This window comes from Oncorhynchus masou, chromosome 33 (assembly GCF_036934945.1).
Source record: "Oncorhynchus masou masou isolate Uvic2021 chromosome 33, UVic_Omas_1.1, whole genome shotgun sequence".
In the NCBI taxonomy this organism is placed as follows: Eukaryota; Metazoa; Chordata; class Actinopteri; order Salmoniformes; family Salmonidae; genus Oncorhynchus; species Oncorhynchus masou.
In genome coordinates, this window is record NC_088244.1 from 11176825 (window position 1) to 11204617 (window position 27793).

Consider the following 27793-nt stretch of genomic DNA (forward strand, 5'->3'; position numbering starts at 1 on the left):
GTTTTGCAGTGTAACTGCGGTTACCATTACTGCAGTTTGAAAACGGTAATCTTTTTTTGTCAGGGACACCCCATTGCCTGTTTATGAGTGATGTTGTCATTCGTTTTAATATAACAACTAAGTGATGGTTCAAACTTCCAACTGCTATCAAAGCCCTCTAAATGGAGGCCTATCCTTCCTATACGTGTTTTACTTGTCACAAAGGCACTCTAAATGAGTGAAGTCTAATCTTGTGAAATCATGATTAATGAAAACCAAACGGTACAGATAAACATTGACAGCCTTTATGTACACTTAAGAATCAAGAATTTTACAGAATGTGTCTCCTGAAATTCTCATTTAATGTAAAGAGATTTGTGACAACGGACAGTGTATAAAACAATACATAAGTATTTACAACAAATATGACTATGCTACCTCAGCTCATTGACTATGATTATATCAACGATAGTTCTAAACAATTAAGTGGAATTATGTTTTTTTTTTATTATCCAATTTTCATGACAAGATTTCAATGTATTAACTCTTCCATTGGGTAAATTGAGTCATGGATGAGAAAATGTTTGTCATTGCAGTCCCATCTTTAAGGTAAGATTTAGATTAAGGCATATGATGAAGTCTCACCAACATTTAAACAACAACATATATACATACATACAATTGGTCCACTTGCAACAATAGAACAAAAGTAAATAAATAACACAAAAGTTAAAATCACCCAGTTTTGAATGTTGTCTATTGTCTTGAACAACAGTCACTGGTTAAAACACTGAGGCATTTACTTCAGGTAAACCTTCAAACTCCACAGAAAACAACAACATACGTCCTAGGAAAGAAAATGGAAGCACAGATTTTAACTTCCCTCCAAGATAAAGTACGTGAAAGATCATCCAGTTTAGTTTCTGGTTTGGACACATTCTTGGATGATTCAATGCTGTGGTGTTGACAAACCCTTGGAGGCCTGCCCATCACAAAAAAATTACAGACATTCTAAAGGTCAATCCTGAAGGATAGTATTACATCCTGGATACTATTTGACATTCTAAATGTGTTAAAGTTCCAGAGAAAACAGTGTCAATGTCCCATTCCCAAGACTACTCAGCTCCAGCGAATAAGTCCATTGTATGAGGCATATGAGCCTGACCTGCGTGTCCATAGAGATGTTGCCTTGCCTGTGTCACTACCAAACCATCAGGATAAAATCCATGGAAAATTTAAGATATCCATAGTGCTCCGGATTACTGTTGTTTTGTAGTCCTCTATTCCTCTTGAAACGAGGTAACTTAAATAACCTGTAAAACCAGGTCTTCACATGGAAAAGTATGTGATCTCAACCAAATCACATTAAATAATAGAATCAAATGGTATCAGAAACTTCGACATGCCTCCAGTATAACTGATGTAAACAGAAAGTCCAACCCTAAAGATAAATAAATAGTAATTGAAATAAATACCAATAAATGATTTTTTTTAAATAAAGCATACATATCTCTTCCCAATATGGTCTATATTACTATGGAATGTGCCGTTTTGTAACACTTATGAAGATAATTTAGATATAGTTTGCCTTGGCTCAAGATAAGTGTGTGATACATTTCTTTGTACTAAGGTAGTACATTAGTGCAGAATGTTTTGTATAATACTTGTCAAATTAAAATAAAATAGTATTGCAACACCACAAAATGATAAATAAATAGCTTTCCATAGGGGGACTTGATAAGTTAAGCACAGTGAATATAAGATAAGTGTGATCTTAAAAGGCATCTGAAGTTTCTTTAGCCACCCAATAGTATCCAGGAATCATAGGCTTGACTGGCTTGGCAAAGAGTTGTGATCCCCATGCAAGTCTCCACTGTCGTTAGAGGACTCCATCCAGGGATGGAGCAAAATCTCTTCTAAGCTTGGCCGATCTTCTGGTCTGTAGGCAAGGCACCAACGAACCAAGGACTGGCACTCTGGGGGGGGGGGGTTCAGTCATGATGAATTGTATTTAGAAATGAAATCCATAATTTGTTCTGTCATTGCCCTAGAAATTTTGTCAGATAGTAAGAATAGACCTATGTAGTAATGTACCTTTTGAAATGCGTTTGGTGAAACTTGGCGTGGCCTGCACAATGTCTCTGTCCCTCTCGAAGGGGATGTCCCCGCAAACCATGTCGAAGAGAAGCACTCCAAGTGACCAGACAGTCAGAGACCGGGCATGATAGTGTTGATGTTGGATCCACTCAGGAGGACTGTACACTCTGGTGCCTAGTGAGAGAAAGGGATGGTTACATTACTAACAAAAAAAAATAAGAGTCATCAATACTTCTAAAATAAGTTTAGAAGGGTACATATGGATATCATAAGTAGTGTTTTTCACTCACCCTCAAATTCTGTGTAAGCAGTGTCTTTGAGCAGAGCACCGGAGCCAAAGTCAATGATCTTAACATCTCCTGTCCGAGTGTCGACTAAAATGTTCTCATCCTTCACATCCCTATGCACGATCCCCTGTGCTTGACAGAACCGCAGCGCTTCCACTATCTGGAGCATGAACCTGGAAAAAGAAGCCTTAATTAGAATATAAAAATCACATTTTTTTAATTTTTTTTTACCTTTATTTAACTAGGCAAGTCAGTTAAGAACAAATTCTTATTTTCAATGACGGCCTAGGAACAGTGGGTTAACTGCCTGTACAGGGGCAGAAGGACAGATTTTACCTTGTCAGCTCGGGGGTTTGAACTTGCAACCTTCCGGTTACTAGTCCAACGCTCTAACCACTAGGCTACACTACCGCCACATTAATGAGCACCGAAAATCCAGCAGCCTCCCAAACATGGAAACTTAGTGGAGATGATCAACCTGTGAGTGAAATAAGTGTACTGACTTGAAACAGTCATATACCTTTGTGCAAGTGGCTCGTCCAGGGCTCCCCGCTCTGTGATGAAGTCAAAGAGGTCCTGACTGGGTTGTGGTCTTTCGAACACAATGAGGAATCCCTGTCCTGGCACCTCAAACCAGTCCAGCATCCTGATCACCCCATGGTGCCAGGGTCCTGCCCCTGCACCACCTCCCAGCTGTAAGAGCAGGGCTATCTCCATGGGTACCAGGTTGGGTCCATCTGGCTGTTGGCAGAGAGAGACAGAGGGAGGGTTAGTCTTATTATGAGTAGATCAGCATCAATATACTTGTTCCTAAAACACATGAGAATAAAAATTGTATTTTTTTTTTTTACATATATTGACATTTGTTTTTTGGTCCAGACAGGGTAAGTACTGATATTAAGTTCCTCAAAAAAAAAAAAAAAAAAAAAAAAAATTATATATATATATATATATATATATATATATATATATATATATATGAGGAAAAACCCTACCACGTAATTTCCACAATATTACAACTACGTCACGGTTATGAAAAAACAACATGTGGTTTCTCTTCGATTTCCAGCAGAGGGCACGAAATACCCGCTTTTTTCCCCCACACATGACAAGACTGTCAGGTGTACAAGAATGGTAACCACACAAAAAAATACAATTGGCAGAAGCCCCAACAAGACATAAACGCACATCTTAAATCATATAAAGTTTTTTTAAACTTACCAATCGCGCCCATTGCTGCACTCTGTCACTTGAAACTTGCTTAATTGCCACCTAAGGATAAAAAAAACAAGTGTTTATATATCCATTTAAAAATATATATTATGAGTCTAAAAACACGTTTGGAATTTTTGTTATTGACATTAATTGACTATTTTCTCGTCACTTGAAAGAAAAAAATTAAATACAATATTTTGCTGTAAGTACCTGCAGACCATCTGAGATGCGTTGACCAGCAAAGACGGACCCAAATCCACCACTTCCAAGAAGCGCACCGAATTGGTAATGCTTCTCAAAGGACTCTTTACCTGTGGTGTCAAATAACATACATCAAAACATAGTCAAAGTCGTAATGAATGTAGGTAATGTAGGAAGGCTATGTAAGAAACTGTCTCTATGTCCACTACATTGTGTCATTACTAGGTATGTGTCTTGCTTGTTGTGAAAGCAAATATATGTACTGGCTATACCTCCTTTCTTGATCAACCTTGATATTCCAGTCAAACGTGAACCATACATTAATGAGACATAATGAGCCATTAAATGAAAAACATATGGCACTGGCACCTCCAAATTCTTACCGCTTTTTCCTTTGACATCCTCCTGATCCAATTGCAGCTCAACACTACGTTTGTCCAACATTTTTATAAATTGAATGTATCCGAAGTAAAAACAGTTGTGTAGATTTAGTTCAAGGTTATGTCCATTTCGAATTTAATCCGTGAAGAATCTTCAGTTTTCAAAATATCCAACACAGAGCAAGTTGCTGTAGACAGATGCGCTTCCCAGAAAGACCAATTTGCACAACAAACTGACACGTCTGGCCAAAGAAAGTTTGTTGCTGTTGTTTAAGATTAAAGCGGTGAACACGCCCACACGAAGCACCTGTCCAATCATCGCTGCATTAGCGGTAGTATTTTGAATTGTGGTCCAATCACAATGTAGCATGATTTAACTATATTAATATTAATATACCACTACAACTTTCCTCCGAATTTGCTACATTCCAGTAAATGGGCGGTCTTTTGATGAGAAGCACCTTCCTTGTGGTACTTTTTAATTTTAGCGCGCACATCTCTCTTCTTACAGTGCATGATGTGCTTGATTCTGTATCTGCATTCACTGTGCATAGGTGTGTGCTCATGGCATGAACATAATATTTAACATTTTACTGAAGTAAATTGCCCACAGCTCTGTCATCGTCGACAGTATAGTAATAGATTAATAATAACAAAGTATTGTCTGCCTGTCACTATTGCAGCCAAATTTCCTTCAGCACATATGTCTGTTATTGTTTGGATATAATCCTTTCAGATTAATTTGCGAAAGAAATGCTGCCGGGAGGTTAACGTTAATTTTAGGTGGGAGTAAAAAACTGTGCCCACAAGTAAACAGTGAAGGGTGGGCGCTGGTGGGCGGCAATAACAGAGAGAAAAAACCTCACATAATAGGTAATTCCATTGCACTCGTTATGTACAAATCCAATCAATTATTCAGGTAAAATGCAATTCAATATTTAGAAGTGTATATAATTTCGAGTGGCTATGAAATTAATAAATACAGTTATAGCAAAAAGAAATACACAAAATTGCTGTTTTTCAGAAAGATTTCCTCTTTTATTCCAAGAAAAAAAAAAGTATTTTCATCCCAAACAAGAAAAGAAAATAAAACAAACTTATATTAACCAATCATTAAGAGGATAAGTATGACCATTTTTATATATTTTTTCTTCTTGTTTTCTATGATGATATTGGTTGTGTTCAATTAAACATGCAACTAAATAAGTCCAATGATGGTGTCTATGGTATTAGAAAGGAAGGGGGTGGAGTCTGATTATGCTGGATCTTTATTGGTAAGTGTGGAGAGGCAGAGATGGATGATAGGGAGAAGGAGGAGAGAAGACTGGATGGTTACATGATGACGTTTGGATTTTCCCCCGTTCTGCCACCTTCCTTCCAGGGGACATTGTGTGTGTGCTTGATCCCCTTTATCAACTGCTGTCTGGAGAGGGTTCTCTATGCATTGAGTTCTTCTTCATGCTGTCGAGGTACTCTTGTTGTGAAACGGCCAAGACCGAGGCCAGAATCTCATCATCCTCCCAGTCTGTTAAGCCTACACCATAGAGAAAGGGAAAAATACACATTCTAGCATTCTAATGTCAAAGGATTTTGAGGGGGAAAAAATCTGGTAGTTATTTGAAATCAAGAGGGGTATTGGAATTACTAGTTTATAAAATATTGTTAGTTGCTGTTTATATTCTGCACATTAGTGACAGTGGTTAACATAGATTTAGTTTGGGTTGAAAAAGTTTGTACACAAATACAAATGTGGCAGTATATGCACCCAATCACGACCCAGCCAATATGAGAGGGAGGAAATTTCAGGTGAAGTGCATCCGTTTTCAGCTTTGCTCCGGCATCACAACCTTGTTTCATGTTTCTACTATTCTACGTTTTTACAATTCTTCTTCTGATTTCCTGTTTGTTGTCGTTTCAGATACAGAGTTGCTTAGCGATAGAATATACCATCATGAAAAATGATCATTAAAAAAAAATACATGTCTATGGTGACCCAAATACTTTAAAGCTACATGTATGTATAACTGATAGGTGCACACACAGTTTTTTTAAATGTACATTATGTACATTTGAACTTATTTTGTCTGTAATGTATTTTTCGTTATGTGTCGGAACCCAGTAAGATTTGCTTTCGCCATTGGCGTTGGCTAATGGGGATCCTAATAAGTCGAATAAAAAAATAAACATTATGATGATACACTGTAACCTATCCTATCATTAACATTTGAAAGTTATGTAAAATAAAACAAACATTTTAACATATGTTGTTATTCAAGTGTCTTCAGTCCAGCAGCAGCTACAGCACCGTGCTTTCACAACAGAGGATGTGTAATAACACTGTCTAGAACACTGTGATTGATATGCCTTATGTTAAGGATTGCAGCTAGTGTTGAAAACTATCCCAAGCGAAATATTACATCTCAAACTGAACATACTACCCATTCTATGAATAACATATAAATAACATAACATACAACAGCAGTAATTGCCCTAAAGGGGAGTAATACAGTTGTTTGAACTGAATTCAATGCATTCAATTGAGTAAGTCTTTAAGTAAAGAAAGAGCAAGTGATTATCTTACCAAAGGCGGTGGGTGACATTTCTTTCATGATAGCACGGTACTCCAGGGCCGGGTACAGAGACTTCAGAGAGGAGGTGGGTCTATCAGGCCCAACACAAGCCTGGTTGCTGGGACCTAGAGTAGGGGGCAGAGAGACATTCCCATCATGAGACAAAAATTAAACCCCATGATTCCAATGTTCATTTGATTCACAACCCTCTCAGTTGATTCATGACACTTCTGATGGTTTGTCACAGTGACCAACCTGGGGCACAAGGTGAAGGGGGCTTGGACATGTGGGCTGCCCCAGCAGGGGAGGGAGGCTTGTTGCTTGTGTCTGAGTGAGAGGGGTCAGTGTTCTCCGGTGAGGGAGCTGAGCTGCGCTGCCGGGGCGAGCGGGCACTCCACTCCTCCAGACCACTAGAAGATGCTGCGGTGGCCGAGCTGCAGGTGGCACTAGCCTTTCGGGGCTGGGAGGAGAGGGAAACATGGACCTCATTAAAACACATGCCAGCTGCTGCAACACTTCAATACTGGACACTAGATTCATATGAACCAAATGTGGTACTATTGTCTTTCTAAGAAGGATGTCACTGAATTGCTCTTTAATCTGCCATGTACTTCCAAGTTCTCTCTCACCTGGCGTGCCTGCTTCTCTTGGTCCTGGAGCCACTGCAGGTAGGACTCCCTGGCCACCTGCTCCTCAATGGCCTCGTTGGTGGCCTCCCAGTCCGTGGCTCTCTTCTTGTCCTCCAGCATCTGCTGCTCGATCCATGACTCCTCAGAGGTCTTTATAGCGTTCTTCATAAGTGACTGGTCTACATACTGCTGGGAGGGAGAGGACAGAGGTCACTAACTGGACATAAAACTGAAAAAGTAGTACAGTAACAATAGTTACATATCGGGATATTATTTTTGATGAAATATCATATCGACAATATCATTTTTGCACTAGTTGGCTGGGCCTGCATGAAAACTCAATTTTTAAAATAGGGATCCAAACTCATTTTCTCATGGCTCACTCTCTTGTGAGAGTGCCTCACTCTCTTTTCTCACTCTCTCTCTCTTGTCCCTCTGCAGCAGACATATGGTGAGCAATATGCACATATAGAATCATGAGAATAGCATTACATATCCCATTGGCACCTAAGTATCGTGATAATATCGTATCATGAGGTCCCCGGCAATTCCCAGGCCTAGGGGACAATGTGTAATGACCAAGTAACAATGTGTAACGACAAAGACAAACTCTTTAGATCCTTCACACCTTATCAAGGAGATTTGACAAGTTTAGTCTGCTGGCTATCAAGAGAATGTTTCGTTATCGGTCGAGAAATGACTCCAGCTCTTTGATATCTTTGTCCATTGCGCGCATTAGTAAGAGACAATCAGGACACTCAGAATTTAGCAAATGGAAAAACTGCCTCTAGCCTTTCTGGGAAAGCATGCCCGTTTCCTAATCTAAGGCTTAATGGAGATGGCTAGGTGTGTGGCCCTCTATGTGGGAGCTCCGCCCATGGAAGACAACATGTCCTTAGTGCCTGAACAATCCAACTGCACAGTCTGTTCCCCATAACGTCATGGTCCTCTGCCCTGCTCAATATGATGAATGAGACCAATGCACAAAGTTCACAGCTAGTTCCCAACTAACAACAACTCCTTAGGCCTACCGATAACATCTGATGTGCTTCTAAAGCACTTTGAGTACCCAAGATACCTCAACAGTACCACCGTTATCTAGCTAGCACTCCATGACAACCGCAATGTGAAGCTGTTTACTGACAACAAATGATACTAAGACAATATGTTTTTCCTTTACAAATTAGAAAGTTTAACACATCCTCATTTATGTGTTGTAATCAAAACACTGTCGCTTCTAACTGGCTCAAACATCTGCCAACATTTAACCAATAACAATACAAAACAGGAATCTTCAATAAATACAATATACATCAACAAACAGCTATTCTGTTGAGTGCTACAGTGGTTTTCCTGGCCAGGGAGCCCTGGCTAGTGTTTTCTAATTACTGTGGGGTCATTCACCATGATGCGCTGCTTGTTGATCATGGTAGTGTTATCATTAGGCATCTCAAGACAAACAGCACAGTGTACTGCTAATAGGCTCCTCCAGAGAGACAGGGACATGTGGAATGTTGCCCCTCTCTGAGCTCAGCCTCCCTTCCTTTGATGTGTATGTGTTCTGAAAGTGGGACACTCCAAGCCACACGCTCCCGTCTCACAGGGATCTTAAGCTATGATGACCCAAAGACTGTCACCTCTCTCCCACTTTTCCACTCTGACTGAGTGTGCCTGGCTGCCTGACTGTGTCTGGATGGACCTATGGACGTCATCCAATTCGTCAGGGGAAAGTCACAAGATCTCCGAATGATTCAGTTATGAAAGATTTCAATTGCACTATTACACAACCAACGCAGCATCCAAAAAGACTTTATAACTTCATGTGGCTAATCAACTAAGTCAAATTTGATAACAACCACCTGTTTAAGACAGGAAAAGATAACAACACTAACAGCAATGCTAGCCAGCTGCTAATTGGTTAATGTCAATAAATCACCAATAATCATGACCTCAACTTAAACTACTCGTCACTGAAATGACACTGCAATGTGAGATGCGTTTGTGACTCAGAGGCGATGCAGGCTGCCAGCTGGAACATGTCAATGCACTGAAAAGCAACGATTAGGCAACAGTGCTTTCAAACAATCATTTAGCGTGACAAAGGGGTCAACTGAGTCACACACAGGAAGAAGACAGTCACACCGTTGTAAACCGGGCCAACATCTCTAGCATCGTAAATCAAGGTGAATCAAGGTGAATCAATTAGAATCAAGGGAACCTAATGAAATTCTCCAGAACACACATTTAACCTTTATTCTGACAGGGAGCCATGCTGAGCTGAGCCTACATAACACTCTACCAGTTGTCCTCAAATGGCATGTTTTATACATCTAAATAGTGTTTTTATTTTCTAGTAATGTAACAACCACAAGGATATATTGCCCACTTCAGTGTTAAATCCCATAGACAAGATGTAGGTACCCACCCCTGGTTTTAAAGCAGGAAGCCCAAGGCCTACTCCAATTGTCGCTTTGTTGGGGTTCACCACAGAGTTGTAGTGAATGTTACGATGGTAGCTGACTCTGATTGGTTCGTCATTGTTTTGATGAATGCCATGGAACGTGTTGATTGGTTCTGGAAGAGAGGAAAAAAAAAGAGTTAACAGAACTACGTGATCAATGTAGTCCACACTTATTCAGAAGAAATTCGATTTAAAACACAAATGCCCAAATGGTCTAGATATTAATCAATAATAAAATGTCAGTCCTGTATGAAAAACAGTCCAATAACTCACAGGAGTACCTATTAGTAATCTCTTTCAAGTAGGCCTACACATCAAAGGCCATAAAACTAAAAAATTACAAACTGTGTACAGTAATAATAATATGCTATTTAGCAGTCACTTTTATCCAAAGCAACTTAGTCATGCTTACATAAATCTTTACGTATGTGTGATCCTGGGATTCGAACCCACTACCCTGGCGTCTCAAGCGCCATTGCTCTACTGACTGAGTTACAGAGGACCTACCAGAGGGCCATTAGCTCTGATAACAATGCACCTGGCATGGCCCACTACTGAGAAACACACCTGTGCCCTCCTGGTAAACTTCCACTGGTCGATTGTACATCTCTGCCATAGCCTGCATCTCGATATGGTTCCCGTGGCAGTTGTTTTTCCTCTTCCTGTTGATGTACGTGGTGAAGTCTTCTGTCACGTAGTTCGAAAAGTAGTCTGCATTTTTCGTCTGAAATTAGAGTACACATTGTCATTATGAAAAATCCCAACAGGTGAAATTTGCCTGGTAACCAAAGAAAGAAGAAAACTTACCAAGTAGTCCATGCAGTGTTTACGGACAACTTCATGCATATCTTGGTCTCCATATACTTGATCAGCTGCAAACAAGAAGGAATTAGGTGTTACAACCAAATGCACCATACTTCTTTCTGACGAAGCCTAGATCAAATGAATAAGTATGAAGTAGCATATGACTGACAAAGTACGATTAATGCAGTTGTATGTCATTTACAGTAACAGTCAAACATTTGGACACACCTACTCATTCAAGGGTTTTTCTTTATTTTTTACTATTTACTACATTGTAGAATAATAGTGAATACATCAAAAATATGAAAATCATGTAGTAACCCAGAAAAGTGTTAAATCTAAATATATTTGAGATTCTTTTGCTGTAGCCAGGTCATCTGATGCAGCACTCCATCACTCTTCTTCTTGGTCTTGGGTCATTGTCCTATTGAAAAACAAATGATAGTCCCACTAAGCACAAACCAGATGGGATGTCGTATTGCTGTGGTAGCCATGCTGGTTAAGTGTGCCTGGAATTCTAAATCCCCACACCTCCTCCTCCATGCTTCATGGTAGGAACTACACATGCAGAGATCATCCGTTCACCTCCTCTGCATCTCACAAAGACACAGCGGTTTGAATCAAAAATCTCAAATTTGAACTCATCAGACCAAACAACAGATTTCCACCTGTTTAATGTCCATAACTCGTGTTTATAGGCCCAAGCAAGTCTCTTCTTCTTATTGGTGTCCTTCAGTAGTGGTTCCTTTGCAGCAATTCGACCATGAAGGCCTGATTCACAGAGTCTCCTCTGAACAGTTGATGTTGTGATGTGTCTGTTACTTGAGCTCTGTGAAGCATTTATTTGGGCTGCAATTTCTGAGGCTGGTAACTCTAATGAACCTATCCTCTGCAGCAAAAGTAACTCTGGGTCTTCCTTTCCTGTGGCGGTCCTTATGAGAACCAGTTTTAGTGCTTGATGGTTTTTGCATCTGAAGAAACTTTCAAAGTTCATTACATTTTCCTAATTAACTGACCCTCCCGGCTTAAGGTAATGATGGACTGACATTTCTTTTTGCTTATTTGAGCTGTTCTTGCCATAATATGGACTTGGTCTTTTACCAAATAGGGCTATCTTCTGTATACCACCCCTACCCTGTCACAACACAACTGATTGGCTCAAATGCATTAAGGTAAGAAATTCTACAAATTAATTTTTAACAAGGCACACCTGTTCATTGAAATGCATTCCAGGTGACTACCTCATGAAGCTGGATGAGAGAATGCCAAGAGTGTGCAAAGCTGTCATCAAGGCAAATGGTGGTTACTTTGAAGAATCTCAAATATAAAATATATTTTAAAGTTAACACTTTTTTTTTGGTTACTACATGATTCCAAATGTGTCATTTCATAGTTTTGATGTCTTCACTATTAAATCAAATCAAATTTTATTTGTCACATACACATGGTTAGCAGATGTTAATGTGAGTGTAGCGAAATGCTTGAAATGCATATTATTTTTATTATTATTATGCAATGAAGAAAATAGTAAAAAATAAAGATGTGTCCAAACTTTTGACTGGTACTGTAATCAATATGGATCTTTCAGACTATTTTATTAAAGCAGGTGCTTTATCATCAGTATTGCACATTTGAATGCATAAGATGGTAGATTGACTATAAAGGGGTATTTTGGCGGGCTTTCTCTGTGGTTGCATCCCCAGCTATACGTGATCTATATAGAGAGATGAGTTGAGTCACTTGTATGATCCACATATGTAAACAAAACTAAAAGGTTTCTTCTCCACAGACCCCCTTTCCTCAACCAGCGCAAAATATGCAAATGAGCACCCGTTTCAGTCTTCATTCCGGCAAGTCACATGGTAACGTAAGCCGCAAAGATTCTGAGAAACTCTTAGTCAATTTCCTCTTTCTCAGCATCAACCTGCTTAACCAGGGCAGGAACAGAAATACATTTAGCAAAAATGGTTATGGAAATAGAATAACAGTAAAAGCTATCTTACTTCCCACCACCAAACATATATTTTTTAACTAAATAAAGATATCTATAATGCAAACTAAAAAGAGTAAACAGTCTCAATGTTTTAACCTGAAGGGTGGTTATTAAAGTCTTTGAAAAATGTCAAAATGTCAATATTGACAACGTAGTCTTGAATTTCACTACAAAAAAAAACATAAGTGTTTTGAAGCTTGTGTATGACTAGCACAAAATATTCTAGTTCCCTTGTGACTGAATGTTCTCATGGCAAGATGTGGCACTGGCAACACTCCAAGTGGCTAGTGTTGGATGGAGGGCACATTTTCTGGCAAGTCCAGTTTGTCATTATGCCTCAGCAACACACCTGAATGAGCTGCTCATGGTGTACCTGACCTTCAACATGTTCCTCACTGTCACTCTGGACAGAGTCAGATTTAAACAAATAGGCCTACAATACAGATGTATGGATGTTTAAATATCATTCAGCAGCCTGTGACCTACTGGTTTAAAGAAGTGGTGGAGAATTAGGCTAGAGGAGACGAGTCACATGTTTGACTGCTTTCAGTACCCAATTCCCCTGATGAGGTTGAGATGTAATGGTCTATGAACCAAGTGAACTCCAGTGAAGTATGACTTGGACAGGTGTAGGAGGGCTGTTTGAGATGGGGATTACCCCCAAACCCATTGGTGTAAATCTGACTCATCTGCCAAAAATCCCATTCTCATGAGATCTTTCCACTGCACGTTTCAGTTCTGAACAAAACAGATGCTAGGACCTCATTTAGTTATGTGGTTGATTTGTCATGTATCCTTCAGCCATTTTCTAAAATAACTAAAATCATCAATGAAGAGTACAAAGGGTGATTCCATGCCAGCAGGAGCATAAAACATTTTTGGTATCTGAGATTATTCTGGCAATTCTCACATAGAAACTTCATTAGGAGGAAGGATGTTTGAAATGCTTTTTACATTTGTATCACAAACCATTTTTTAGAAAATCCATGATGAAAGTGGCCATTTTTAGACCTGTACATGCCTCCTGTAAGACCCTCTGAGTTCCCAGTTGTCTTGAACACGACATTAGTCTCAGTGGAAGGGCGGGCGAGAGCGGCAGAGGGTCCGCCTCTCACGGCCCCTGCTCTCTCCTTCCTATGGGGAGACTGACCAGAGAGAGGGGAAAGCGTCTTCCACCTGATGGTGAACTCTAGTCGCACCGCATGTGCCTCATGCACAAATTCATGTTGTTCCTATGACCAAATAAAGTGAAATATTCCTCGCTATTAAAATCGACAGGACGAGCTGCTAATAATAATAATAATAATAATAATAATAATAATAACAACAACACAGGACTATCGATACTCTTGGCTACTGATTCATAGCAGCGTGAGTGGAAGTAGTGAGAAGCATGTTTTATGTTTTGTAATAGTGTTGAAAAAGAACAGCGCTGACAGCAGCTCTTTGCTGTATTCTTTGAGAGTCTCTCTGTGGTCATGGTTTTGAAAGTTATTAAATCTTAGTTTGTTAGTATCAAACTTTGCTGTGGCCGGGGTTGTGGAAGCTCTGTTGGGACGGTGATATGAGCTATCCAATTGGCCAGGGCAGTAGGAGCACTTCATTTAGCCACAGATCTCCCAGTCCACTGGGTAAGTGGAGTCTTTTCAGACCAATGAAATGGTTCCAATAGGAACACTTTGCTTACCCGCTGCACAGGGCTTCTGAATCAAGTGCACCTACCGCCAAACACAACACAAATAAAATTTCAAAAAGAGCGCAAGCCTTTTATCAACTCCTTTATCGTTGGCTTTTCTACAGAAATGTTTGGTGATCAACTAGGAATGCCTTGAAGATTGACCGGTTGGTGACCCCTGCCTTATAGTGGGCTCCAACATACATTCTGAAATACACATTAATTTATTCAACATTACAACTATTAGTATGAATATCATAAAACAACCCTTTTTGATTTAACTTTTTTTTTTTTTGTGGAAGAATATAGTCTTCAAACTTCAGAGTGTTCTCTGGTACTTATAATGATATGCCCCATTTTGACAATAGAATGCACACAGAGTATAGCAAACATTAAGAAGACAATTTGTAAGTCGCTCTGGATAAGAGCATCTGCTAAATGACTTAAATGTAAATGTAAGACCTTCCTAATATTGAGTTGCAAAGGTAAATTACCCTGACAGATGAAAATGCACATCATTTACTTACTTAGTCCAATTCAATTATCAACGAAATTGGCTAATAAATAGCTTAATGCATGGCTGGCTACTACTGCCTGCATTTAATCCAGACACAGATTTAGATGAAGGTTGGTGAATTCACTTGACCCATGTATTGTTTCACTTGACAGAGGAGCAAATCAGAATGAGTTTTCCCCCACAAAAGGGCTTTATGACAGAAAGAAGCACTCCTCAGTTGTAGATTGAACAACAATGACTAGCTACGGATTCCTAAATTATGTTTGGAGATGAGTAAGTGAGTTAAAGAGATCGTCACGTGTCTGTCTTGGGAATGAGAGCAGAGGAAGAGCGGCATATGTTATAATCCAATCGTTGCAACAGGCTCAACCGATACCCCGCCCGTTTCTTGACAGACAGAAGAAATAGCCAACAGTCATTGAGCACACACAGTGCTTCACACTGTTTGAATGAAAGAGAGGTGTGTTGGCAGCTGAAATAGTTTTTTTGTTCTTCCGATCATGGACAATAAAAAAAAATGTTTTTTTAAATAGACTTGTGTCATAATCATATTCTGAAAATTCATATCAGTTACGATACTTGTTTTGTCCGAGTACTCGGCACATGCCTAGCATTTACGATGCTCATAAAATGGATTAGAACTTCGGAATTTGCAGAGCCCACTCCGGAAATGTGATGTACTTGTAGAGTATATTGTTCTAAACAAAACCTCTAAAAATGAACAATCTAAAAAAGGGTAGTCTGAGATATATAATTCATGTGTAAATGTGTATTTCAGAATCTAGACATACTCCATATAAGAACTATAGTGACACCAGGATGTATCATGTACGGATCACAGGGTCTTACAGGAGAATGAAGAGGTCTGAAAAGGAGCCTAAAATGGCCACTTTCATCATGATAAAAACAGAAAAACCAGTAATACAAATGTAAAATTTAAAAAACATTTTTCCTCCCAATGAAGTTTCTATGTGAGAATTGCCAGAACAATCTGAGATATTGTACCAAGAATATCCCCTCAAAGCAACCTCAGTGGGTAGGGTTGGTGAATATGATGAACTGGGGTTTGATGCCTGTCAGAAAACATGACCAGGCAACTGGTCAATGAGGAGGAGACTGACGAGAAAAACGGAAGAGGAAGAAATTCTATGTGCAAGATTACTGAGAAAAGAGCTGAATAGATAGGCTACATTTCACAAGAAGAGACCAACACCACACAGAGAACCAGAAACCACACGCATACTAGCTACAACCAGCGATAATGCAATGCTGGTAAGTAACCAATGAGTGCATTTCTAAGAAAGGGGCAGGGCTCTATGCAGATCTAGAGACAGGCAGATTAGTTCGGTTCCTACCCTGCTGGTCTGTCAACGGTTGATAAAGTTTATCTAAATGATGCATAAATTACTCTTAAGTCACCCGTCAATTGAGAACAAGCACGTGACGTGAATAAAGAAATCTGCTCTTCACTGGAATCATATCGGCAAGGCCTGACGTTGCTCCCATTGTGTCTTCATGCAGCGAGTTGTGGAAAGATAGAAAAAAAACACAGTCTGCAGTGTTTTGCCAACTCAAAACAGTATTGGAGTAGGCTGTAATAAGACATGCTACTAAAAGATCCTTAGAGACTGCTTCACTCACGCTACTCTGGCCAGGAAACAAAGTAATAAGGGCTGAGGGCAGAATCAACTCAAGAAGATGAGTTGAGAGCAGATATTGAATGCTATGAACGGCCCTGTATTCATACCATTTCAGACACCACAGTTGAATGGACATACAAAAAAACTAGAACGTTTTAGGGTAAGGTAGCCCAGCCAGTCAGATGCAGGTGAATCATGGCTACCATTGTTGATGTTTTGCTACTGAATACTGACCCACTGAATGATCCTGGAAGAGATGGGCACCACTGTCACAGTCAAAGGCAGAGCAGTGTAACCTATTTGACAATGATACTGCCAGGTTCCAGTGACCAGTTGTATTTGACCGGACATCTCCAACTTGAACTTTGCTCTTTAAACATAAACAGATCAATAGCCCCCTACCTATGTCAACTGCATTCAACATCTAATCACAGATAAGGCCTACCTGCTACCGTCTGATCTTTTGAGCTAAAATTACACTGTGGCCTCAATGCTCGCTTCAGTGTAATTCTTACCCAAATTAGACTTCCTCAATCAGGCTGCTCGGCCTAAAACTGGATGAAAGATTGCTTAAAGCCTCACTTGTAAGGGCTTATCCTGTCATTACACCCCTTTATCTCTAACTGTGTCTTCACCTTCATCTAACAGTTCAGAAGCATTTCAATATGGAAAAGTTCAAACTTACTAGCTCTGAATTACTAAGCCCAGTGTGTGTGTGTGGGGGTGGGGGTGGGGGTCCCACGTGTTGTGTGTGTGTGTGTGGGTGTGTGTTGTCTGTACTATTGCAACTCATAAGAGCAATGTGCAATTGGGCAAAAGGGCAAAGTGAGCAATGTGTGAACTTCAAAAAGTCCAAATTTACAATTATTACTTAAGATTAGCATCACTTCTGAATCATAGTGTGGCTTAAGATCATGAAGTGTATTCTGATCTGACTGACTCTGGGTAACATTTCAAAATGATAGTGGGGGGTGATCTCCAATCTTTCTCAATTTTTCAGACAGTCGTCTATGCTGGTTGGGATTATTGCAAAACTCTGCTTTTTCAGACCAGACAGACGAAAATGAGTAGACTCACTGTAACAGTAATTAAGCCAAAGGGCACCATATCTAAGTTCACCAGTACAGTGTGCCTTCACATACAAAATTAAGATAAGTGTTTATTTTTCTCTCGCTTAAAAAAAAAGAAAAAAGATCTTGCCAGTTGAAGTTTCATTTACACAGGTACAACTAGCTTCGCTCATGACCTCACTGTGAAAGGTCAAAGGCCACCAAATGTGCTGTCCTGACCGGTTACATGGGTAGTGTTTAGTGATCCTTATGAATTGTGTAGTCCTGAGGCCTGGAAGAAGCACAGGGTCAACACAATGATCGACGTCTTTGGAATGCACCACAGAAAATCTTAACTCCAGTTTAGCTTCAAACTTTGCTCTACGTTTTTTGAATAGACAAATAAAATGAGATCCTTAGTGGAGCAGCTTCAATGTTATCAAAGCTCAGCCAGTAGCCTTCATGCCAGTAATTTTATTACTATGAAAATGTGAGAGCATAATATCCAGATGCTCTTGTCAGCCTTCAGGCTGTGTGTTCAGTGGCTTGGGGAGTCGCAGGTACAAATCCTGAGCCTCCTGGGACACTCACTCACTTAGCAAAGAAAATATATTAACTGTCTTCTACCTCAGATTGTAGGCCAAGTTGTTAATACATTTTGTAAAACAGAGAGACCAGTCATAAACTTAATTTAGGCTATGTGGATTTGGAACTTTCTTTAAGAACTTTCTTTAAGAACTTTAGACTATTTTAAAGCCCCTCTGGGCTTATTAAACACCATGACAATGCACACGACTCTTTTCCTTAGTGGAGACCCCGTTACCGTGTCAACATTGTCGGTAAGGAATTTCAACCGCACCTTAGCGCACAATGAAATCAAAGGACTGGGGAGAGGACTGCACAGAAGTCAATAACTAAGGCCTAAATGATAGCAGCAATATACAGGCCCTGCAGGGTCCTAATGGAGGGGAACCCATCAATGTTGTCATTGGAAAAAGTAGGAAATGAGAAGAGACTATGGGTCTACCAATCAAGCCTGGTTCTCTGGATGACATTGTTGTTGTGCAGCAAGTATCCCATGTTTGGATTCATGGACAGACAATGCTAAACAAAAATACAAACAAAGGACATGTTAACTCACACCTGTCTTTTCTCTGGATGCCAGACAGAAATAATCTCAATCATTTTGTTTACTACCACAGACAGAGAAACATTGAACACAACCCGTTGGACACACACAACCCAGAGTCACATGCAGCTGGAATGTGTTTTGCATAATTGAAGGCTTTCTCCGACAGGTTCATACACACACCCGAGAAATGAGATGACCTACAGTCTCCACACACACAGGTTCAACTTGTTTCAGCCCGAGCATGTTAATGTGTAATTCACATTCCTACTTACAGACCGTATAGGATTGTGACTAGTGATAGTATCACTCATACCTGAGAATACTGCTGGAATGTGAATTGGTATGAAACCATGGCAATAGAATAGGTAGGACATTCTGATCAAAGCAATGCTCCATGGTATGTGAACTGGTATGTGGTATGTGAACTGCTCCATGGTATGTGAACTGGTATGTGGTATGTGAACTGCTCCATGGTATGTGAACTGCTCCATGGTATGTGAACTGGTATGTGGTATGTGAACTGTCAGACATATTTGATTGATATTTGATTCTCTTGTGCGATTGGCAACGATCAAAAACATACTAACTTTTGTTTGTATCTTAGCCGGACACACACACAAAAAGTGTTTTAATAATAGTTAGTGGAATTGGGCTGTGTAGAGGAGAGATGGTCCTGGGAATGATCAGTGCTAGGCAGGGACTGTTAGTTCTGGCTCATTGGCAGTGTGCGTTCCAGTCTGTTAATCAAGAAAGGGTAGGGATCAAAAGCACAAAGGGTTTAGACTAGAGCTCCTTTTGCACAAGTGTCCCACTACCAACCAATTATCACAAAACAGGCTCGATATTGATGAGAGAAAGACAGTGACAATTAATTTCTCCAATAAGTCCTCTCAATATTAGGGTCATTGCACCAATTCAGTGCATTTTGAGAAGTGTTTACATGTTTAATTTTTTTTTTTTTTACATTCTGACATAAAGAGCTGTTGAACTTAATAAAAAACACGTTCTAATTTCAGCAGGTTAAAAAGGGAAAAGGAATTACTACAGTAATTGCCTATTAAGTGCCAAATAAAACTAACAGGGTTGATGATCTCATCTTAAATCAGTCATGAATCCCCTTGTGACAGGAGGAATGGAAGCTTGTTGCGTGCAACAAGGAGTTGCAATTGAATGCGAAGCTTCACCCCCAAAAATGTATTAACATTTGGAACCTGTCCGTCCATAGTAACAGGGTTGCCGTGTTCTACTCCACCACTCAGTTTTCCACCACAAAACACTACAAATGACAGGCTAAACTGCTTTTACACTATGATTTCACTATTAGATGTTCAATGTTGCTTTTTAATTATTTTATTTTATTTTTAAAAGGCATAGTTTCACCATATTAAAACAAGAGTTCAGTTCACAGAACAGGGTTGAATTTATAATGAGGGACAGACGTAAATGAATCACTAATCACATTAAATAATGATCTTCAGAAATGCAACAAAATAACTAGGACTTTAAAATGATGGTGAAAACTGTGTGGATTAAGTGGGTTAAAGTCTTCCTAGAAGTCACAGAGGGTGCACGGAGGGACACTTTAAAAAGTCTTTATTAATATTACAAATCTGAATGATTGAATTCTCCATGTTATCTCAAGTAAAAGAGAACTTTGTTTTAATATAAAAGGTTTTTAAAATTCAACATTGGTGCACAATGTCTACTTAAAATATCACTATTTTCGTGGAATGCCCTTTTAACCATTTTAATCTCACGGATATCAATTAAATAAATCAACCAAAACAATACCAATGAAGTTCTATTATTCTGGCGCCTGTGTCAGGAAAATATTAACAGATAACCTAGATGGTTGACCAGGTGATTAGCTGCCTGGGTTAGAGTGGCCCACTCTCACATGTCCACACAAAGTTAACACACAGCTCCAATGTCAAGTCGATTTCCGGTATGCATTATTCTCTGCCAACAGAGCAAGGAAAGGGAACAAAGTGACTGAAAATCCAAAATGAATGAGAGGAGGAGTGAGGGTATTTAGGATACTCTTAAAAAAAATATGTAAATATATTGCCTAATATATACTGAACAAAAATATAAACGCAACATGTAAAGTGTTGGTCCCATGTGCTGAAATAAAAGATCCACAATCTTTTCCATATGCACAAAAAGCTTATTTCTCTCAAATTTTGTGCACAAATTTGTTTAAATCCCAGTAAGTGAGCATTTCGCCTTTGCCAAGATAATCCATCCACCAGACAGGTGTGTCATATCAAGAAGCTGATTAAACAGCATGATCATTACACAGGTGCACCTTGTGCTGGGGACAATAAAATGTCACTAATTTGATTTGTTAAAATGTGCAGTATTGCCTTTGCATTTTATCAATGGCAATTTGATACCGTGGCGAGATCTTGAGGTCCATTGTCGTGCCATTTATCTCCCGTCATCACGTCATGTTTCAGCATGATAATGCACAGCCCCATGGCGCAAGGATCTGTACACAATTCCTAGAAGCTGAAAATGGCCCAGTTCTTCCATGGCCTGTATACCCACTCAGCATGTTTGGGATGCTCTGGATTGAGGTGTACGACAGCGTGTTCCAGTTCCCACCAACATCCAGCAACTTCGCACTGCCATTGAAGAGGAGTGGGACAACATTCTACAGACCACAATCAACAAACAGACCAACTCTATGGAAAGTACATGTGTTGTGCTGCATGAGGCAAATGGTGGTCACACCAGATACTGAATGGTTCTGATCCACGCCCGAAATTTATTTTTTAAAGGTATCTGTGACCTACAGATGCATATCTGTATTCCCAGTCATGTGAAATCCATAGATTAGGCTCTAATGAATTTATTTCAAATTGACTGATTTCCTTATGTGAACTATAACTCAGTAAAATCTTTGAAATTGTTGCATTTATATATATTTTTTCACTGTAGCTTAGCTTAGTTAAGCCAGAATACATCACAGTTCAGAAGTCAGTAATGAATGATACTAGGTCTTTAAACATCTAGGTAAATTATACTCAGTGGACAGGGGGAGATATACCGGTTTACAAAAAGTGTGTTGTGGGTTAGATAGGCCAATGCTTTCTCTCAGGAACACTAAATGTGATCTGGCCACATCTGAAACCAAAGCAGAAAGTACAGCATTGAGAAATCCCCACCACAACACATCAGGTGTGGACAGGGGTGAATTACCGTCAAATACAACTCACATTCACACCACTGATGTAGAAAAACCCACCAGCATGTCGTCTGTATTATTGTTACACGTTGATGGCGAAATTCATTTCTATGAAATGAAACTAGTTTAAGGCAAAACTTTACACTGAAGCGAATGGAGACCTTCCTGACTTCACCTGAGAACCCTAGTTTTAAGTGAGGTGACTAAAAGAGCTGTATTATGTTTAAGAAGAGAGTGCTTTTAGGTATTGTGGTTGCGTATTGCTGGGAGAGGAAGAATGCAACATTACAATAACCCTCATTCAGTTGAGTGATAGGTAAACAGTTGTGAAGCACACACAGTTGATGCATAAGAATACAGGTTGTTTTACTGTTTAAATCTTCTCTTTAGCTAGGCCTGTATCCAGATCAAAGAAAAATATTAACCAGAAAAACAAAGGCAAACATCTGAAGGCTTTAAACTAAAATAACAAACCTCCATCAGATTCCCAAATAATTTAGTGTAATGTTTTCCCATGGAGTAAGAAGAAACTAGGCCAGTCTTTTTGAGCACCTGGCTGAAGGGAAAGCGCTAGCCTCATTTCAGGACTGCTCTTATATAACCCCATTCTTGTTCAACTATCCCAATTGTTTGGGAATGGATTGATTTCACACAAGAAGTACTGGGAGTGTGAAGAGAAATGTAACTGGTGTGAATTCATAGATGTAGGTCAATATGAATGTGGTTTCCATCCGTGCCTAAGGGTAATAACAAAGCTATGAGACCCAGATAAGAGGAGCCATTCTCAGTCCGTTCTGACACCTGCAGGTGGCCGGGTCATGGGTATGCTCAATCGACAGAACACATTCAGGGAAACAATGCATTTTTTCACAACAATTCATGAAAAAAATGCAACACAATAATGACAAAAATGAAAACCTTACAAGTAGGCCTAAACAATGTTTTTTTGGGTCAAGAAATAGTATACATAAGTAATTCCTTTTTAAAAAAACACATCAACTCGAAGCATTAAAATTGGCCCTGTGCATTTTGACAGGGTTCATACAGTCACAGCGTCATTGAATCCACTATGAATAACCATGGTAAAGTAGCGCCATCTAGTGTCATAAACGGAAGTTGGTTGGCATTGCTTTTTACCAAATTATACCTTGATTTAGTTCAATGTCTGGTAGACAAAATGCAGGCTAATGATACCAATGTCAAAAACGTGTACATAACATTCAAGCTCCTCCATGGAGTCCATTTCTGACATTCTTTCAAAATTCTTTCCACATTTCATTGGAGCATTTCACATCACTGCATTCTTTACCAGAAAGTAGGTTGGTAATCTTTGACATTGTGTAGGTCGATTCGTTAATTTCTTTATTTATAAAGCCCTTTTACAAAAACTACCACTGTACCTTACATCATTAATAATCTTAAAACATATGAATTACCACATCCAGTCTCAGGGATGGCTAACAGTAAATTCCTTCTGTCTCCACTGACTTAGGTAAATCAGCTTTTAGGGGGTTTTTTTGCACTGTATTTGAGGAACAATGTTAAAATGTCTCTTAAATTTGCTTCTACATCTGCATTGCTTGCTGTCTGGAGTTTTAGGCTGGGTTTCTGTATAGCACTTGGTGACATCTGGTAACGTAAAAGGGCTTTATAAAATACATTTGATTTGACGTTTCGGTGCCTCTCGAGCAATTTGGACTGGTGATTGAGGACCTTATTACTAATTCATGTTTTTGTTTATCGTGTTTAGTTTCCGTTTGCATTTCCTATTTGATGCAGTTTAGTAATTTTCGTAATTCAGGGCTCTTCTGTAAAAGAGACCTTGGTCTCAGTATGACTCCCTGGTCAAATAAAGGTTTAACAAATGATCAGCACATCTTTGCTGCAGGTTTTATGGATTGATCGAGTTCAAAGACTAGGCCTGGGTCCACTGGAGGGCAAATGAGAAGGCTGTCCACTTACCGACAGCTCTGAAGAGACATGCTCCGTCCTCTTTCATTTTTTTAATGACGAAGCCTTTCTTTTCCCCAAGCGCTTTCTCAAACCAGTGCTCCTGCTGAGAGAAATAGAACATCTGTAATTCAATGCAGTGGGTTATACAGGCAGGTCTATCCGACTACCATAGGAGGCAACCTTACATTAATGTCTCAAGTGAGCTTGTTGAAGTATTTTCGGAATAACATTTCAAGAGTGCAGATTAGGCTAAAATAGAGTTTTAGCTACACATTTGTTTACAAAGTCTCCAATGACATTAAAGCAGACCTGTGTACCAGCAAGGTGTGAGGTTGACGCCCTCTAGATGGGTAACAGCCAAAAATTTCTCAAATCATTGAATCATTTCGTCCAACTAGGGTTGAGTGATATCCAGTGGTGTAAAGTACTTAAGTAAAAATACTTTAAAGTACTACTTAAGTCGTTTTTGGGGGGCATCTGTACTTTACTATTTATATTTTTGACAACTTGTATTTGACCAAATTCCTAAACAAAATAATGTACTTTTTACTCCATACATTTTCCCTGACACCCAAAAGTTCTATTTACATTTTGACAGGAAAATGATCCAATTCACACACTTATCAAGAGAACATCCCTGGTCATCCCTACTGCCTCTGATCTGGTGGACTCACTAAACTCAAATGCTTGTTTGTTTGTAAATTATGTCTGAGTGTTGGAGTGCGCCCCTGGCTATCCGTAAAATAAAAAAGTACCTAGAAAATTGTACCTTCTGGTTTGCTTAATATAAGGAATTTGAAAGTATTTATACTTTTACTTTCAACACTTCAGTACATTTTTAGCAATTCTATTTACTTTTGATACTTAAGTATATTTAAAACCAAATAATGTTTTACTTTTAGTCAAGTAGTGGTTTACTGGGTGACTTTCACTTTAATCATTTTCTATTAAGGTATCTTTACTTTTACTAAAGTATGACAATTGAGAAATTTTTCCACCACTGGCAATATCCAGATTTTCACACGTCATACCTAGGGGTATACGATATTACCGAAAGTGCACACAACGAGAGCTATTTTTTTTTTTTTTAAACCTGCACAAAACAATTTAGGTAATAGGGATCTTGATCCAGGAGGGGATTGAATGTCTCTGCTGTAACCATGAAGCTTGATCACAACATCTAGACACTTCGCTAGCAAGTTAGCAAACCAAATGTGTCGCTGGAACCCTGAGCTAGATATCATTTATTTGACATCTTAGATTTCTTATAGTTATACTTAACTTATAGGTATAAACAGTGGCGTAGCACGCATCCCCACTGCCCCCGTGAGGCGGGGATGCCCCCGACCTCCCCAAAAAACGGTATTGAAAATCTTATGGTCAGTAATTTAAAATCCCCCGGTATATGGTCGAAATGGTATATCTGCCAAGCCTACGTCCAACTGAATTAAAGAAAATCCTTGTTTACCACACCATTACATTAACATGTTTGTTTCCAACTTATGTAGGCTAATTCATTAATGACAAGTTGTAGTATTAAGTTTGTCCTTTTCTTATCGAGAGGTAAAATACAAATATCCTCAAATGTCTTCAGAGCCAACCGTATGAGTAGGGCTATTAAACACAGCCTTGGCTTAGTCTATTCACCTTATTCAAATCGATGTGTAACCTATTGCAATTATTTCATCCTTTTTAAAAGCAGAGGCCTAGGCTACATGGTTTTAAAAGACATTGTTTATAAACAATTGTGTAAAACAAACTTTGCCTATATTTTGGGTTATGATGGAGTAAGACAGCTGTACTAAGTTCATGAGTATGTTCATGGCATTTTGATTCTTGAAGAATCAAATAGGACTAGGTATATCAATAATGGACATGACCACTGAAAGGAGAAGTAGGCTTACTATTGCTGATTGAACAATTAAATAGGCCTACTTTCTGCAACGCTAGAACAACTGAAAATTCCTGGTTTATTAAATAGCATCCCTCATTTGTCACTGATCTGTCGTTATGCCCCTGAACAGGCAGTTAACCCACTGTTCCTAGGCCGTCATTGAAAATAAGAATTTGTTCTTAACTGACTTGTCTGGTTAAATAAAGGTACAATTTAAAAAAAATAAACAGCCTAGATATGTTCATAATGATGAAAATTCAGTCAGAATAAGAAGCTATGATGAATTTCAGGAATACACTTATTTGAGATCTTTTGAGCAACTGTACAATCTGTAAATTTCATTTTAGCTTAGCCCTCTTTTTTAATGGATGAATATTACTTGTTTGCCTACACTAGCTTTTAATGCTACCACATCATATCATATTTAGCCAGAGAGATTGCTATCCTGTAGCCTAATGCCATTTATTGACTAGCAGTAGAGCAAACAAACTGCTATTTGCATGTGAAAAAAGAATGGGATGCATTTACTCCATTGTTTGTGATGCTGATAGTATTCACATCCTGCAGAGACTGTCTTTAATGATAAGGCTTAATGAAAAGGTGCTGCATTATGACACCTGCTATGTAATAAAAACAAATGACTGGCATACAAAAAAAAACTAGCTTGCTCATTATTTCTCCAAACTTTGAATACTTTCACATTCCATTTTAGATGAAGCCTGAATTGATGTAGTTGACAGAACAGACCTGGATGGAAAAAGCAAATAACTGGTGACATTCAAAACATATACATTTTACCCGCTACTCCCAAACTGGTCATTTCTTGAACGCCCATTTAAAACCAATGTGCTACTGGTATTGCTTCATTTTGCAAAAAAAAGTCTGTGCGAAATAAACAGTAAGACATTTTAATATAAATGTTCATTTAAATGGCTAGTTGCGGGACGAAGGTAGTGGTCACCCTGGAGGCCATGAGCTGAACTAATGAACTACATTTTACACAGCATTACCTGCTCCACTGTCGCTGGGTCCTCAGACTGCAGTCTCGATGCATTCTCGTATTCATCTTCACTGTTGTAACCCGCACCTTCCTCCGAATCAGCACTAGGACCTCCACCGCCACCTCCAGCTACGCCGGGTGTTCCACCACCGGCCACCCCAGAGCAGGTTGCTTGTCGTCGCCTTTTACTCAGACCAGGCCCCGAACAACAACTTCCAATTCCCCCACCACAACCAACGCTGCCTGACAGTTCTCCGCGTGTCCCAGCAACGCATGGTATTCCTCCAGTCCCATTACCATCCCCAGGTCCAACAGGAGACCCTGAAACCACGGGAGGGGGAGAGGCCTGCTGCGGCCGAGAGCTAGCTTCGTTCCGTCTATCCTCCCTTGTCGAAGGTGGAGCGGCTTGATAGGACCATGGTGGCGGCGAGGCCCTCGGTCTTGCACCTGTACGACCTCCGTGTGGATGTTGATGTGGGTCAGAGCCACTCCTTCTGTCAGTCTCGTCCGGGTGGTCCGAAACACCGACACTCGAGTTCGGCTTCTTCTTCGGAAGAATCGTCATGGTTGTCTGTTAGGGAGGGGGTCAACGGGGTGACGATTCCTTCTTTCCAGAATGTAGCTAGTAGGCCTACTTTGCCGTTAAGGCCGTCAGTTTTTGTGCAATATTCGACCTTAAACACTTAGGTTACAAAATATATCGATATCATCTGTTATTGGCTTTGTTTTCTGGGGATAGCTAGCTAGTTGAACAATAACAAACCGTCTCCCTCTTCCCGTCCTCCAAGCTCTCCATTCCCCACAAAACATCAACACAGATCTGACGACACAGGAACGTCACTTCCCTTGCAAGAGCTTTTTTTCAGGGTCTGTGCTACTAGGGATCCTTGGAACGTCCACACCCCCATTGAAGTTGACGTTTAAAAATGGTTAAGGTACGGTTAGGAAAGGTTTATAGTTGAGGGTAGGGTAGGATAAGGGTTAGGAGGTTAGGGTTGGACGTTCTCCTTCGTCAATGGTCTTTCTGGGTCGTCACCAGTTACCACAGCCCCAAAGTCCAAAACCCTGCCAATTTCTACCATTTATTTTCTTTTGGATTTTAAACCTAACCTTGACCTTCACTTTAA

General features: G+C 39.6%; 2 protein-coding genes across 4 annotated transcripts; both read right to left on the reverse strand.

The window, feature by feature from the left end:
- Positions 1 to 262: 262 nt before the first annotated feature.
- On the reverse strand, positions 263 to 4419 carry pim2 (Pim-2 proto-oncogene, serine/threonine kinase). Its single transcript, XM_064956423.1, has 7 exons — positions 4163 to 4419; positions 3789 to 3889; positions 3585 to 3635; positions 2884 to 3104; positions 2367 to 2536; positions 2074 to 2250; positions 263 to 1955 (listed from the first exon to the last, which is right to left on the reverse strand). Exons 1-7 carry the CDS (start codon positions 4221 to 4223, stop codon positions 1801 to 1803), a joined length of 936 nt encoding a protein of 311 aa, XP_064812495.1. The 5' UTR covers positions 4224 to 4419; the 3' UTR covers positions 263 to 1800.
- A 750-nt stretch (positions 4420 to 5169) lies between these two features.
- On the reverse strand, positions 5170 to 27485 carry otud5a (OTU deubiquitinase 5a). 3 transcript variants are annotated; one of them, XM_064956426.1, is made up of 9 exons: positions 26677 to 27485; positions 23782 to 23872; positions 10627 to 10691; positions 10387 to 10543; positions 9784 to 9932; positions 7359 to 7547; positions 6985 to 7189; positions 6741 to 6854; positions 5170 to 5693 (listed from the first exon to the last, which is right to left on the reverse strand). In XM_064956426.1, exons 1-9 carry the CDS (start codon positions 27229 to 27231, stop codon positions 5572 to 5574), a joined length of 1647 nt encoding a protein of 548 aa, XP_064812498.1. In that variant the 5' UTR covers positions 27232 to 27485; the 3' UTR covers positions 5170 to 5571. The 3 variants fall into 3 exon arrangements, with proteins under 3 accessions (XP_064812498.1, XP_064812497.1, XP_064812496.1); XM_064956425.1 differs by having other exon boundaries at positions 7359 to 7544; positions 23782 to 23875; XM_064956424.1 differs by having other exon boundaries at positions 23782 to 23875.
- Between the last annotated feature and the right edge of the window lie 308 nt (positions 27486 to 27793).

Coding starts and splice junctions, on each gene's coding strand:
- otud5a (XM_064956424.1), bottom strand. CDS start 27,231: ATGACGATTCTTCCGAAGAAGAAGCCGAACTCGAGTGTCGGTGTTTCG. Junction 7,190..7,358: donor AAGAGAAGCAGGCACGCCAG/GTGAGAGAGAAC, acceptor CTCTCCTCCCAG/CCCCGAAAGGCTAGTGCCAC. Junction 6,855..6,984: donor CCCTTCACCTTGTGCCCCAG/GTTGGTCACTGT, acceptor CCCCTACTCTAG/GTCCCAGCAACCAGGCTTGT.
- pim2 (XM_064956423.1), bottom strand. CDS start 4,223: ATGTTGGACAAACGTAGTGTTGAGCTGCAATTGGATCAGGAGGATGTC. Junction 2,251..2,366: donor TGCTTACACAGAATTTGAGG/GTGAGTGAAAAA, acceptor TTCTCTCACTAG/GCACCAGAGTGTACAGTCCT. Junction 1,956..2,073: donor CACCAAACGCATTTCAAAAG/GTACATTACTAC, acceptor CCCCCCCCCCAG/AGTGCCAGTCCTTGGTTCGT.